Source organism: Lactuca serriola, chromosome 3 (genome assembly GCF_051521515.1).
Source record: "Lactuca serriola cultivar US96UC23 chromosome 3, Lser_US96UC23_V15, whole genome shotgun sequence".
Classification (NCBI taxonomy): Eukaryota; Viridiplantae; Streptophyta; class Magnoliopsida; order Asterales; family Asteraceae; genus Lactuca; species Lactuca serriola.
In genome coordinates, this window is record NC_136410.1 from 37762418 (window position 1) to 37776681 (window position 14264).

The 14264-nt window shown below is 38.2% G+C and overlaps 1 protein-coding gene across 1 annotated transcript; it reads right to left on the bottom strand.

Moving 5' to 3' along the window:
• Positions 1-4162: 4162 nt before the first annotated feature.
• LOC145094348 (uncharacterized) lies at positions 4163-8148 on the bottom strand. Its single transcript, XM_079032586.1, has 5 exons — positions 7929-8148; positions 5638-6689; positions 5152-5331; positions 4579-5013; positions 4163-4378 (listed from the first exon to the last, which is right to left on the bottom strand). The coding sequence occupies exons 2-5, from the start codon at positions 6604-6606 to the stop codon at positions 4370-4372; spliced, it is 1593 nt and encodes a 530-aa protein (XP_078888712.1). The 5' UTR covers positions 6607-6689; positions 7929-8148; the 3' UTR covers positions 4163-4369.
• Between the last annotated feature and the right edge of the window lie 6116 nt (positions 8149-14264).

Below are 14264 nucleotides of genomic sequence, written 5' to 3' on the forward strand. Positions count from 1 at the left end.
ATTTGGGTGATTGTGGATAGATTGACGAAGAGCGCTCACTTCCTTGCCATCAGTGAAAGTTCTTCCGCAGAGAAGTTAGCAGAGATATATGTGAGGGAAGTGGTATCTCGGCATGGGGTGCCGACCTCGATTGTTTCAGACCGTGATGTGCGTTTCACTTCCAGATTCTGGAAGAAGTTTCATGAGGAGTTGGGTACTAGGCTGCATTTTAGTACCGCATATCATCCCCAGACAGATGGACAGAGTGAGCGGACGATTCAGACGCTCGAGGATATGCTTCGGGCATGTGTGTTGGCTTTCGGGGGGAGTTGGGATACGTACTTGCCCTTGGCAGAGTTTTCCTACAACAACAGCCATCATTCAAGCATTGGTATGCCGCCCTTTGAGCTGTTGTATGGGAGGAGGTGCAGGACCCCCATTTGCTGGGGAGAGGTGGGTCAGCGTGTGATGGGCAGTACATAGATAGTGCTTCAGACGACAGAGCAGATCCAGCAGGTCAGACAGAGGTTGTTGACCGCTCAGAGTCGTCAGAAGAGTTATGCGGACAGATGCCGGTCCGAGCTTGAGTTTCAGGTCGGCGACTTTGTGCTCCTGAAGGTCTCTCCTTGGAAAGGAGTGATCCGATTCAGGAAGAGGGGCAAGTTGGGGCCCCGATATATTGGTCCATTCCGATAGGCCGGGTAGCCTATCGTTTGGATTTGCCAGCAGAGTTGGGGCAGATTCACGACACTTTCCATGTGTCGCAGCTGCGGAAGTGTATAGCCGATGAGTCGGCAGTGGTTCCATTAGAGGATATTAAAGTGGATGCGAGCCTGAATTATGTTGAGAGACCAGTGGCCATCAGAGATTGGAAAATCAAGGTTCTGAGGAACAAGGAGGTACCCCTGGTTTTGGTTCAGTGGCAGCATCGGAAAGGGTCCGAAATGACTTGGGAACCGGAGCGCGAGATGCGTGAGCAGCATCCAGAGTTATTTGCGGAGCAAGACTTCGAGGGCGAAGTCTAGTTCTAGTGGGGGAGAATTGTAACAGCCGGATTCCCAGGTATTAATTAATCATTATTTTTTCTTGTAATTTGTAAGTGGACTCGGCGAGTTGGAGCCTAGAACTCGCCGAGTATGATCGCGGATTTGGACGTGGGTTCGCGGCCGGACTCGGAGAGTCCAAGAGTGGACTCGGCGAGTCCACGCTGTTTAATGAAACCCTAATTTCCCGGCCCTGAGCCCTATTTAAAGGGCCTTATAACCCTTCATTGCGGCTACCTTCGACCTTGAGAGCACCAGAGCATTTGAGAGTCCTTGTGAGTGAGAAAAGAGGCCATTATTCACCATCTTTGTGTGTGTTTGCAAGAAAGGAAGAGGAAGGCCAAACTAGGAGAGTTGGGGAGCTTGGATCTACTTCTATTTCAGCAGAGGAAGCTTTTTGAGGTAACATTCAGAGCTTATTCTCGTGTTTTTGTTGATATGGCCAAATCTAGGGTTCCTTTATGCCTTGTTTGCCTTGTATTTGGAGTGTGGGAGGTCCCTTGGGGAAATGGTACCTAGATCTGGACCTTATTAGGTCCAGAGAGTCCCAAATGCCCTGCTTTATGCCTTTTCTTTTGAGTTGGGGATTTAGTTTACCATTTTAGAGGTCATTTCACTAAAATGAGCCTTGTAAGCGTTGCATGGTAGCCAAGATTGTGACTTTACGTGATGAATGTGCTTGGAAGGACTGGATCTATGAGTTAATGGAGCGGATCTGACCTTAGGAGCGAATTTGAGTTGATGCGTGGCATGGACTCGCCGAGTCTGAAGAACAGACTCGCCGAGTAGCATGAAGATTGTCCTTTACCACTCAGCGAGTGGTCTTGCCGAGTTAAGGTGTTGACTCAGTGAGTCAGAGAGGGTTGTCGAGTGGACTGAGTCAGATGGGACTCGCCAAGTTGTTCTTGAGACTCGGCGAGTTGAGTCGTGGTGGTCCCGCGATTCATGCCAGGTAGGACTCGTCGAGTCAGGGGAGTACTCGACGTGCCAGGAGAGGATCCGAGGGAGTCAGTGAACATGTATAGACTCGCCGAGTCGCTCTAGTGCACTCGCTGAGTCCGGTCAAGTTGACCGTTGACCAGAGTTGACCAGTGTTGACTTGATAGGGGTAATCAACCTTAGTTGAGAAAGTGTTAATTAGAGATATATTGTATTATATGAGGATTATAGCTCGGAGGATTGAGCGCAAGTGATTCCGGGACTTACGAGTATCGAGATACACGAGGTGAGTCTTCTCACTATACTTTACCTTGAGTAGGTAACCAGAGTTATGATACAGTGTTTGTATACTATATATGTGTTATGTGTTGCATTGCATTATTCTATGTGATTTATGATGTGCATGTTTACAGAGTTAGAACCTGAGGGTTCACAGAGTTTCGGTGCACTGACCCACAGAGTTATAGCCTCGAGTGGCTAATATTTGTTATATGTGGTATTTTGGGGAACTCACTAAGCTTTGTGCTTACAGTGTTGGTGTTATTTGTTTCAGGTACTAGTGATGACCGTGGGAAGGCGCCGGCTTGATCAGTACACACACATGGGATTTTTATGATATGTGATCTTGGGATGTTTTGTATGACACTGATTGGAGTTTCAGACATTGTTGTTTTATGAAAATTTAATGAAAATGTTTTTATATTATGCGAAAAATTGTTTTGAAATTTACGTTGTTACAAACATTCTCAATTCCTAAAGCTAAGTGGAATGATTAACCTAGTTGCTTCAATTCTTCAAAAGGTTGAAGATTAGAATTCCTCAGCGTCTTCCAGGGTTCTCAATCGCAGATGGATCTTCAAAAATCGCCAGAAAAGTAGTCTCATCGGATAAAGGCTTGGTTTTTATAGATATCTCAAAACAGGGTGTACTCGGCGAGTAGCAGACCCAACTCGCCGAGTAGACTCGTAGTTATCCGTCTTAAATCAGGAGTTGTGGCTATCCTCTGGAATATTCTGATGGACTCGCCGAGTAGGCTCGTGTACTCGCCGAGTAGATGAGCTTTTTTCCCTCAATCTTCATTCTTTGGTTTTCAATTGTTTTCCCTTGTTCCCTTTCACTCCCAAGCATGTCTTTTGGACTAAAAACAAAATTTAAACAATAATAAGTACCTTTTGTCCATATTATTCACATAATTAGTTAAAAATGAATAAAAATGTATACTAAATAATTAACTAATTATGCGCATATCAGTGCCTTAAGGTTTTTGCCACAAATATTTAATGACTTTGACACTTTTAGTCTTTGCAGTCAAAGGTTTTACATTTTGTGTTTTTGCCACAAATCTTTAATGAATTTGACACTTTTCGTCCTTGTAGTCAACACTTTTACATTTTGACATAAAAAACACAAAAAACATCCTTTAAAATTTTGCCACCATATTTTCCAACTTTAACATTATTGTCACAACATTTTTGGATTTTCTCCATCAATGTCCTTTATTTTTGTTGTACACTTTTGACATCTAATGTTAGGGGTTGTCGACTTTCTCCCCTATTTATGGTGATATACAATTTCAGCACATATCTTTTAGAGTTGGCCGATTTTTTCCATATTAACCCCAAAAGCGGCGTAGCCACGGGTTCTTTACTAGTTTTCATTAAACCAATAACTATTATCAAGTAACATAATAACACATTATTAATTAGTTACAATAGATTTTGTATTAACCTCATCTTTATTTTGCACTTCATTAAATACAAGTTCAGATAAAAATTATGGGAAATAAAACAACCACACGATCAAAAAGTAATTAACTTTCCAAACACAATATTTGAATTTGGGAAAAATATACTTGGCAAAATAATGGGATAGAAGTTACGATTGGTCAAAATAAAAGACTTCAGATACATTTTGCAAATATATATACTATATATAATAGCCAACACCTTTTGTAAAACTATGGTGATTTTTAAAGTCATGCAAAACAAAGAATTATATTCGTAATTACTGTATCTATCACTTCGTATCAAAGTAATCATTATATATGTGAAAATTCAAAAAGAACATGATATCTTCATAATTACGATGGTTTTATTTAAGGGTTAACAAATTACTGTAATGTTTTGCACGGAAATAAAGGGCTTAGCTTTTGCATTTTTTCATAAATATTCAATTGTTTTACTGGGAATTAAAGAAGACCATGTTCAAACAATCCAATTCATTCTAATGAAAAAAGCATTTACCAAAAGGCAAAATGTATATATGTTTTAAATAAAATTCAAAATAAAACATTCTCCAACCCCTGTATAAACTAGAGGTGAGGTGACAACTCAAACTACCATCTTCCAAGTTGTAATCTAATCACCTGCAAAACTATGAGCACGGACATCTTCATGATGGCAGAATCTTTAGAAGCCCTAAAAAGAAAAGTTGATGATACATGTTAATTAAAATTTGATTTTGACATGCTTAAAACAAAGAGCACGATTTCAGCAAGAGTGCATGAAATAGATTAAAAAGAAGAGAATAAATTAACAGAAACCAGTAAGTCAATACAAATGGTTCTATCACACAAGCAACTGGATATGCAAAATCAAAAATGGAATGAAGAACTTACAGATGTGGAGGAAGATGAAGGCATTTGTGATCCAGGAGGAAGTTTGCTATCAGAAACATCTTGATCATATGATGACAAATAATCAGATATGAGTTTTTCAAAGGCACATCTATCTTCTTCTGAATTCACAATTTCTGAGAGTAGACGACCACGAAGTGCTTCTTCTTCTTCAAGCTGTAGAGAGAAACGAGCTTCAAGCTCTACCCTATCTCTCTTGGGCAACTTTTCCAACAATGATCTGATTTGGGACTTCTTTGAAGAGATGGATATAATGTTATCAAAGGCTGCTTTCGCCTTTTCCTTTTGGTCAACAATCATGTTTCCTTGCTCTATTGATCCTTGCAAATCCTTCATATCACTCTCAATCTCTGCAGCCAGTTTGGCCTTCCTCTTCACCCTAGCTTCTTTCTGTTTCATGGCTTTCGTAGGTGGTTCCTACAAAGTTTATAAAGATTTAAGTGGAAAAAGTGAGAGAAAACAGTATCAACGATAAACCCCACCACTAAAAGACACAAACAACAATAAAAGTGAATCCTTGAAAGTATTATGAATATATCATGAGGATAAAAGTACCTCGGGTAATTCCATGGTGAATATGGCTTTTGGAGAGTTCTCAAGCAAGAAGTTTCTAACTTCAGTAGACATTTTTACTTTGTATGCATCACTCCTCCTGCTGGAGTCTATAGTCAAGCAATTTAAGTTGCTAAAAGGTGAAGGATGGTGCGATACTAAATCTGGAAATGAGGAAAGACACTGCGAAAAAAAAATCATAAGAAATATCTACATTAAACACGCATAAAATTATTTAGATTGTGTATCCACTCTTTTATCAAGTATTTCATATACTAATACAGATTTTTAACAACCCCTACTGATTGGCTTCTTTTATGTTTACTTGCAACTACCAATACTAATTCTTTTATCAAGTATCAAAGCTCAAAATTCATCGTAATGCAAAAACTAATATACTCATGAAAATGAGGTACTATATTGAGTATATATATGATAACCAATAGTGTGTAACTGGTTCTGATGTCATGTATGATGATATAAACATACCTCAACAATGTCCACACTAAGTGTTAGATATCTAGCACAATGGAGCTCCTGAAGCATGTTAATAGTCTCGATTGCATCTTCCTCCTCATATGCCTTGTATGATTTATACATAGACAAACAGATACTCACTTTGTTTAGAGAATGAAAGCGATCTTTAGACAATTTCCTAGGATCATAACCTCTGTAGCACAAAGATGAAACTCCTGCTGGAACATTCAAGTAACTGATTGCACAATCAAGTACTGTAAGATTCTCAAGTTGAGGCGCAATCAGATTGATTGATATTGAGCGTCTGCAATCGATAAGAACAAGATTAGAAAGTAGAGGGGTAATGATGTCAAACACCTCCACATCCATGACAGTGAAACGTTTTAAAGTGAGGTTCTTTAAGTTGACACACTTGGAGAAAAGATCAACAGACTTTTCGGTGTGATCATCACACAATGTGATGTGGCTAAGATGCAAAGTTGTTAAAGCTGGAAAATCCCAAGGTGTTTTGGGTGTAAGGCAAGGTGCATAAGAAAAAGGATGGTTACTTAAGGTGAAATGTTGAAGAGACTTAGAGCTAAATAGGCATGAAGGGTACTGATGGTGTTTTTTGGGAAAACAAACAACAGTTAGTTGTTGGACATTGTGAGAGAAGGCGTACTTTGCAATCTTTTTCACAAAAACCTGACTTGCTGCTCCATGGAAATCTAGATTTACAGAAGACACTTCCACTTGATGATTTCGGTGAGACAGAACATTGGTCATGAATTTGGCAAATTTGGGTAAAGGACTAAAACTTGAGAAGTTGAGACAAGGCATTGATGTCCACAGATATTCCCATCTTGATGACAACAAACATGTTTGAACAACAAATTTAATGTCAAAACAAGACAGAATCTTATGAATAAGCTCATCTGGCAAGCTGCTCAATCTATCTTCTTCTACCACTCGCCTCCTAACATTATCATCATCAAACTCCATTCTATGTTATAACTCGTTGTTACAGATATTCAGTCAAGCATGTGCAAACAATACTTGCTTTCTTGTGATTCAAAGCAGAGAATCTGCACTTCACAGTGTAATAGTTAGCAATTAATTGGAGAGTAGATAATAATATATTTTTTTAATACATGTCAAGTCCTAATGCAAATAATTATGGAACACTGGTTAGAAGACAGAAATCATAAAGCATCAGGTGGTGCTGCTGCTGCAGCTTATAAGCCTGTTCTTATGATCTAGTGGCCACTGTGAGGGGTCTCATGAAAAAATTCTATTGTTTAACATCAACTCATCAAATCACATCTTGAATATATATATATATATATATATATATATATATATATATATATATATATATATATATATATATATATATATATATATATATATATATATATATGCAACTTCTGTAAATGTAGTAAGGCTAATTGCAAATATCATAACTCTCTAGCTAGTTGATACGTGTATAATTAGTATTTTGACCCACACATGATTTCTTCCCTGTTCTGCTAGTGAAATTAAGAATACAAAAAAAATGAGAATCCAAAAAAAGTGATATATTTTACATCCTACACTGAGTCTTACTTTTCAAACTAACTGAAACCGGATTTTACATTTATAATAAAAGTTTATAAATGCCCAGAAGAAGTTATTAAGATATAACACCATTACAAGAATTATAGAATTGTAGCTTCATATAACAAAACTCCATATAAAGTGATGTATGAATGATGAAATAGGAGTAACAAAAAATTCCCAATTCTGTCATATTAGGTTAATACTCGGATAACCAGTTAAGAGGTGATATATTTATAGACTGACATTAAAACAACAAGAATAACAAATGCGTTATTCCAGAAACTCCAAAGTCACTAAGAGTTATTTCGGTTGCACATAAAAGTAATGACATTGATAACAATAAACAATAAATAGCTATCAACACGAAAAATAACACATTAAAACTTAGGATCTCAAATATCCGAGTCTATCTTGGACAGAAACAGTAGCTTTTTTTAGCACTGCAATATCGATAAAGATGTTAACCAGACATCGGTGAAAATGGCATAAAGTAGCTAATACAATAGACAAAAAAACTCTCGGAGAAACCTCATCCCCTGATAGAACGGTCGCTTGCTTGATTAATATTCCCTTAATGCCATTAAAATTTACATATATGTTCTCTTATATCTATCAGCCTCCAATCAACTGATACACTATGATGCTTCAAAAGAACATAAAAAATAACATCATCCAGGAACATGGAACTCGAATATTCTGATCCTGAGGGTTTGAGAGAGACGTACCTTTGATTTTCGAAGAAATTACGATTTACGAGCCGAAATCCCTGCCTAAACCCACCAAAATCCATATTTAACCCGGGAAATTCTAAAAATTGGAATTCTAACCCACGATTGATTAACTGATTAGACGTGGGGGAGTGGCGGCAACGAAATCCAATATTTTGTAAAAAAACTTTGGATAGGTCCAAAATCTTTTTAATTTGTATGGATGGTTCGTAATCAAAACTCTATATGGTTTTAGGTCCAAAATCTTTTTAATTTGTATGGATGGTTCGTAATCAAAACTCTATATGGTTTTAGTCTTAAAAAGGTTAAAATGATTTTTCCCCTATTATTTATATTTTACATTTTTTAAATTTGTTTTAGTATTTAAATAATCATAAAAAATAAAAATAAATTATCACCCTTTTTAATAATTACGAAAAAAAGAAAAAATAAAATCAACTACACACACTCTCTCTCTCTCTCTCTCTCTCTCTCTCTCTCTCTCTCTCTCTCTCTCTCTCTCTCTCTCTCTCTCTCTCTCTCTCTCTCTCTCTCTCAAACGACACCAACCAAGCAACCACCCCATCCTAATTTCACTTATTCACCACCACCACACCCCTCCATCTCCACCACCCTCATATTCATCTTTTCCTGTGGCCTACTCCCACCGTCCGCATTGCTGCCTACACCATCCTTCCTATCGACCCATCATCCGCCATAGCTTGAGATTAATGAGCATGAACTTTATCTGGGTTCTCTAAGTTCATCTTCTTCTTCTAGCTGTAAATCTGACGACCTCCTAATCACAGATGCATCTCTAAGTAGAATAGGTCCGAGAATCTTCTTATCATCGTCAACCCTAGCAATTCCAACATCTAATTTAGGGGTTTTATGCACAATCAAGAACTAACATGGCTGTAGGTACAAATTTTCTTTGGCTTATGCAATGCTAGAAGGTGGATTAAACAAATATATCATGTCTATTGGAGAATACAAGATTTTACAGAATTTAGATTGATTGAATGGAGAAAGAAGAAGTAGTAATGCTATTGGTTCTGATTTGGGGTATAAAAAACGGTGTTGGTTGATTTCTTGCTAACCTCCATTCATACATACCGATGTTCAGATATGAATCCCCTCCAGATGAGTTTTGTTGATGTTAATGTTCTTATCAGTGAAGATGGGTGAGTCTTGATTTTAGCTCAGTTGCAAAACAATATGATAACCTTTGTAAGGAATCACCAAGAGAGTTAGCGGAGTACCAAGAAGATAATTGAGTCGACGAGGTAGCATTTTCGCATGAACAGGTCATCATTAGAAAATCTCCATTGTGATGATGAGTCTTCATTATAGATCGATGTTGAAAAAGCTGTCGACAAATAAAATTGAAACTCTTCCATGGAATCTTGCAGAAGCAGGCGACATTTGTGTGTGTGTGTGACGGAGAGAGAGAGAGAGAGAGAGAGAGAGAGAGAGAGAGAGAAAGAGAGAGATAAGGGATTAATATATGTATACAAAAAGGAAAAGGAAAAGAAATTAAAAAATAATCATTATAAGGGCATATAAGTCATTTTAGGTTGTATGTGGACCAAATTCAAAGAAAATAGAGGTTGAGATGACCAAATCCACATAAAGTTTATGATTTTGGACCATCCATGCAAGTCGAAAAGATTTTGGACCCCATCCAAAGTTTTTTACAAACCACAATGACCAAATTTGCAGTTTTGTCTTTCAAAAATGAATCATTTGATAGTTTTGAATTTATATTTTTATTATTTTTGTATTAATATGTAATTGAGTATTTATAGTTTTGGTCTCTGTGGTAAACATTTTCTACAAGTTTGGTCCAAAATTTGAAATTTAACACCACTGATCCTCATAGTTGGCCGATCCATCAAATATGGTCCCTATCCCGGTTACCGTTAAGACATCTTTGTTAAATTCCTATAATATGACAAATATACACTCATTTTGTTTTTTTCTCGTCTTACACTTATACCTTTAAACCAAATAAATAAATACTAATTATAGGGACCAAACTACAAAAATGCCAACAACAAAGGCCAAATAAATAAAATTGTAACATAATTCGTACTCCTTCTTATCACCGGTTACCGACAAAAAGCTCATACCTCCAAGCGTGTGACTCTTCCCTTTCCATCGTTGTTATTCTCATTCTTCTCTTTGCTCCCATGTAATCATTGTCACCACTATTGTCCATCTCTTTCGCTTTCTCCTTATCGCCCAACACATCCTACATAACAAAGGGTCACTGTCAACCATCATACATTGTGTATCCACATCTACGAACCATTTAATTCATATCAACATTACACTCTCCACATCTACGAACCCATTTAATTAATATCAACATTGGGTCGAGATTTGAAACATTTGCATTGCATCCTTTAATTCCTTATTTGTTTTTTGCTTTAATAACTACAGTTTTTTAAGCAATGACTATTGGTATAAGATTATTTCCTAACACTATTATCTAATGGTTTTGAAAACTATTATTGAGGTTTGACTTTAAGTTTAGTTAAAGCCACTATCAAACACGTAAAGATTTAACATCAAATATACCTATTAGATTTCACAAGCCTAACACCAGTATTTTTTTGACATGTGATCAAACAAGAATTAGGTCATAATATGTATATAAATAAGAAAGAAAAAGTCTTGTATGCTTCAAGATGTAGGATCGATCATATATATATATATATATATATATATATATATATATATATATATATATATATATATATATATATATATATATATATATATATATATATGATACATACAAGGCTAATATGCCATATGCATTGATCATAACGAGTCGATATATGGGCAATTATGACAAATAATCATTGGATAGATGACAAGTGTTTATCCAAATCACTCAAACAAGGGGTTTGATTCCAACTTGTAATGTCTCATATTTCAAACAAAAATTTTCATTTCTCAAAATAAAAGTAAATCATTACAAATCATGTTTCAAAAATAGTCTCGAGAACCAAGGCTTCAAATCAAGATAATCTAATAAAATAAATCAGAAAATATGAAATCCAAATAACATAATATACATGAGATACACATGCATCACAGTCAAGTTGGAGCATTTTCCACTGTCATAAGTACAACCTAAAAAAACATTTAATCCACAACTGTAAGCACATAGCTTAGTGAGTTTCCCTAAATATTATAATAATCACAATAATAACTATGCATACTAGCATTGGGCCTCTTTACCTCACGATTGGTTCTGATCTTGCTATCATCCCAATTTGGGTACTCTTGACTCACAAGTCACAGCCTGTCCCGATCTTGTCATCAACCATAGACTATCCGATCTTGTCATCAGCCTAACCAAACACATAACATACCAATAACAAGCAAACAATCCATAAGCAACAAACAACCATCCACAAGCAAGATCATATAAGTCTAACTAAGTATACTAACATGTCATAGTATTACACAAACATCCGACATGCAGAGAATCCAATCACGACACAAGTAATATAGTAAGAAGACTCACCTGAAACTAAAAGTAACAATCTCATATTCACAATAGAATACCCAGTTATCACGAACCAATTATAACCAAATTGTAACACCCAGTTTCCACATGGGAACCTCCAGAGGTTGCAACTTTCCATGCGGTCTCTGATGCTCGGCCTTGACCATCCTACAGGTCAAGCATCTCTCGACATACCAAGTGATATCTCTCTTCATGCACGACCACCAGTAACTCAACCTCAGATCTTGATACATCTTGGTGGCCCCTGGATGAATGGAGAAACGAGACTTATGAGCCTCCTCCAGTACAATTTGTCTGACCCCACCAGACATCGGAACCTATACCCGACCACAACGGGTCAACAATCCACGACTGTCCTGAACAAATCTGGTGATCTCGTCTCTGATCCCCTCAATTTTCCAATTATCCTGTCGTACACCCTCAGCCTGAGCTTGCCTATTCAAGCTCACAAGTGGATAATCCACAAACATCCTCAAACATGACGCCAAAATTGAAGATCCAACCGACTTGCAGTTCACGTCGTCTACCACAACGTTCGCTTTACCAGGATGATAAAGGATCTCGCAGTCATAATCGTTGACTACGTCCAGCCACCTGCGCTGCCTCATGTTCAAGTTCGAGCTGGTCCATGATATGTCTTAAGCTCTCATGGTCTGTGTATATAATACATTAGACCCCATATATGTAATGTCTCTAGATCTTGAGGGCGAACACCACCGCTCCCAACTTAAGATCGTGCGTGGGATATCTTGTCTCATGCGGTTTTAGCTGTTGTGAAGCGTAATCTATCACCCGTCCCCTCTGCATGAGGATTGCTCCCAACTAAGTGATGGATGCATCACAGAAAACTACAAAATCCTCAACTCCCTCAGGGAGTGTCAAAACTGGAGCCTCGCAAAGTCACTGTCGGAGGGTCTCAAATGTTGTTTGCTACTCAGGTTCCCATCGGAAATCCACCCCCTTCCTCGTCAGACGAGTGAGAGGTACTGCAATTTTGGATAAATCCTGAATTAATCTCTGGTAGTACCCTGCCAAACCTAGAAAACACCTGATATTCGAGGGAGATTTCAGAACTTCCCACTGCATCACTGCCTCGATTTTGGCCGGGTCGACCAAATCCCCTCCTGGTTAACGAGATCTCCAAGACATTGAACCTATCACAACCAAAACTCACATTTCGAGAACTTAGCGTAAAGCCGTTCTCGCCTCAGAACTCCCAGAAGCTCTCGAAGCTGCTCCTCATGCGGCTCTCTGGTATTGGAATACACCAATATATCATCGATAAGCACAATAATTGAGCGATCGAGCATTGACCTGCATACCCGATTCATTAGGTCCATGAATACTGTTGACGCGTTGTTAAGCCCAAAGGGCATCACCAAGAACTCGTAATGTCCATAACGAGTCCGGAACACGGTCTTCTCCACGTCCTCCTCCCTCGCCCGGACCTGTTGGTACCTGGACCTCAGATCTATTGTGGAGAACCAAGATGTTCCTTATAGCTGATCGAAGAGATCATCAATCCGTTAAAGAGGGTAACGGTTCTTCATCGTTAACTTGTTCAACTCTCGGTAATCAATGCACATCCGGTGTAAATCATCCTTCTTCTTGACGAAGAGAATCGGCACTCCCCACGGAGAACTGCTCGGACGAATGAACTGCTTGCCTAGTAGCTCTTGTAGTTGAGATGACAACTCCTACATCTTTGGCGGTGCCAACCGGTACGACGCCTTGGCGATAGGGACCGCACCTGGCACAAGGTCGATCCAGAACTCGACCTGCCTCTCTGGAGGTACTCCGGGTAACTCCTCTGAAAGCACATCAACGAAATCCCTAACAACTAGAAAATCAGAAACCGAGACATGATCCCTGATCTGCGTATATACCACATAGGCCCAATAACCCCGCACACCCATGCTGAATACATTGTGATGCCCTGGCTACCGAACAAAACCCTTAATCCAACTTGGTGCCCTCACCATAGATAACCAGTTCTCCCCTACTTGGGGTTCGAACTACCACACGCTGACCCTCGCAGTCGATCATGGCACCGAAACGACTCAACCAATCCATACCCACTAGAATGCAAACATCCCCCATGGGAATCATAATCAATTTAATCGGGAAGGATACCCCAAAGATCTCTAGGACGCAACCCCGATATACTGAAGAAGCAAAAATCCCATGTTCGTTGGTGATGGAGACTCACAACGGACACCTAGCTCTCCTAAAGGCAAACTGAACTCCCTACTTAACGATCGAGAGACAGATGACCGACTCGCCCCCCGAGTCAAACAATACAAGAGCAGGCAAGGAGTTCACTAAAAACATACCTAACATAGGTACAAACATATACGCATACAATAAACATAATCAATGAGATAAGGAATAGAAACATACCTGCCACCACATCTGGTGCTGTCTTAACCTCCTTGGAAGTGAGTTGGAACACACGTCCCTGAGCCCTTGGGGACTATGCTCTACCCTGACCCCCGTTAGTAATCCTCAAGGTAGTTGACGCTAGAGCCTTTTGTAATTATAAAAGATTTATGTTTTGTAATTATAAACGCTTCTCTATTAACTACTTAAATATTTATTATTTTTGTCTAATCAACTGTCTGGTAACTTTTATTTAAGAAAACCTTTTGTTATAAACATTCTTTAATGACTTAACTTTTTTCAAACTTTTTTTTAAGTTAACGAATTTTCTTTTATCAATCTTGAATGTTTTATAAATTTGTTCGTATAATTTATCATTTTATTAAAAAATGTCATATTCTAACAAAATAAAAGATATATAATAATTCAAC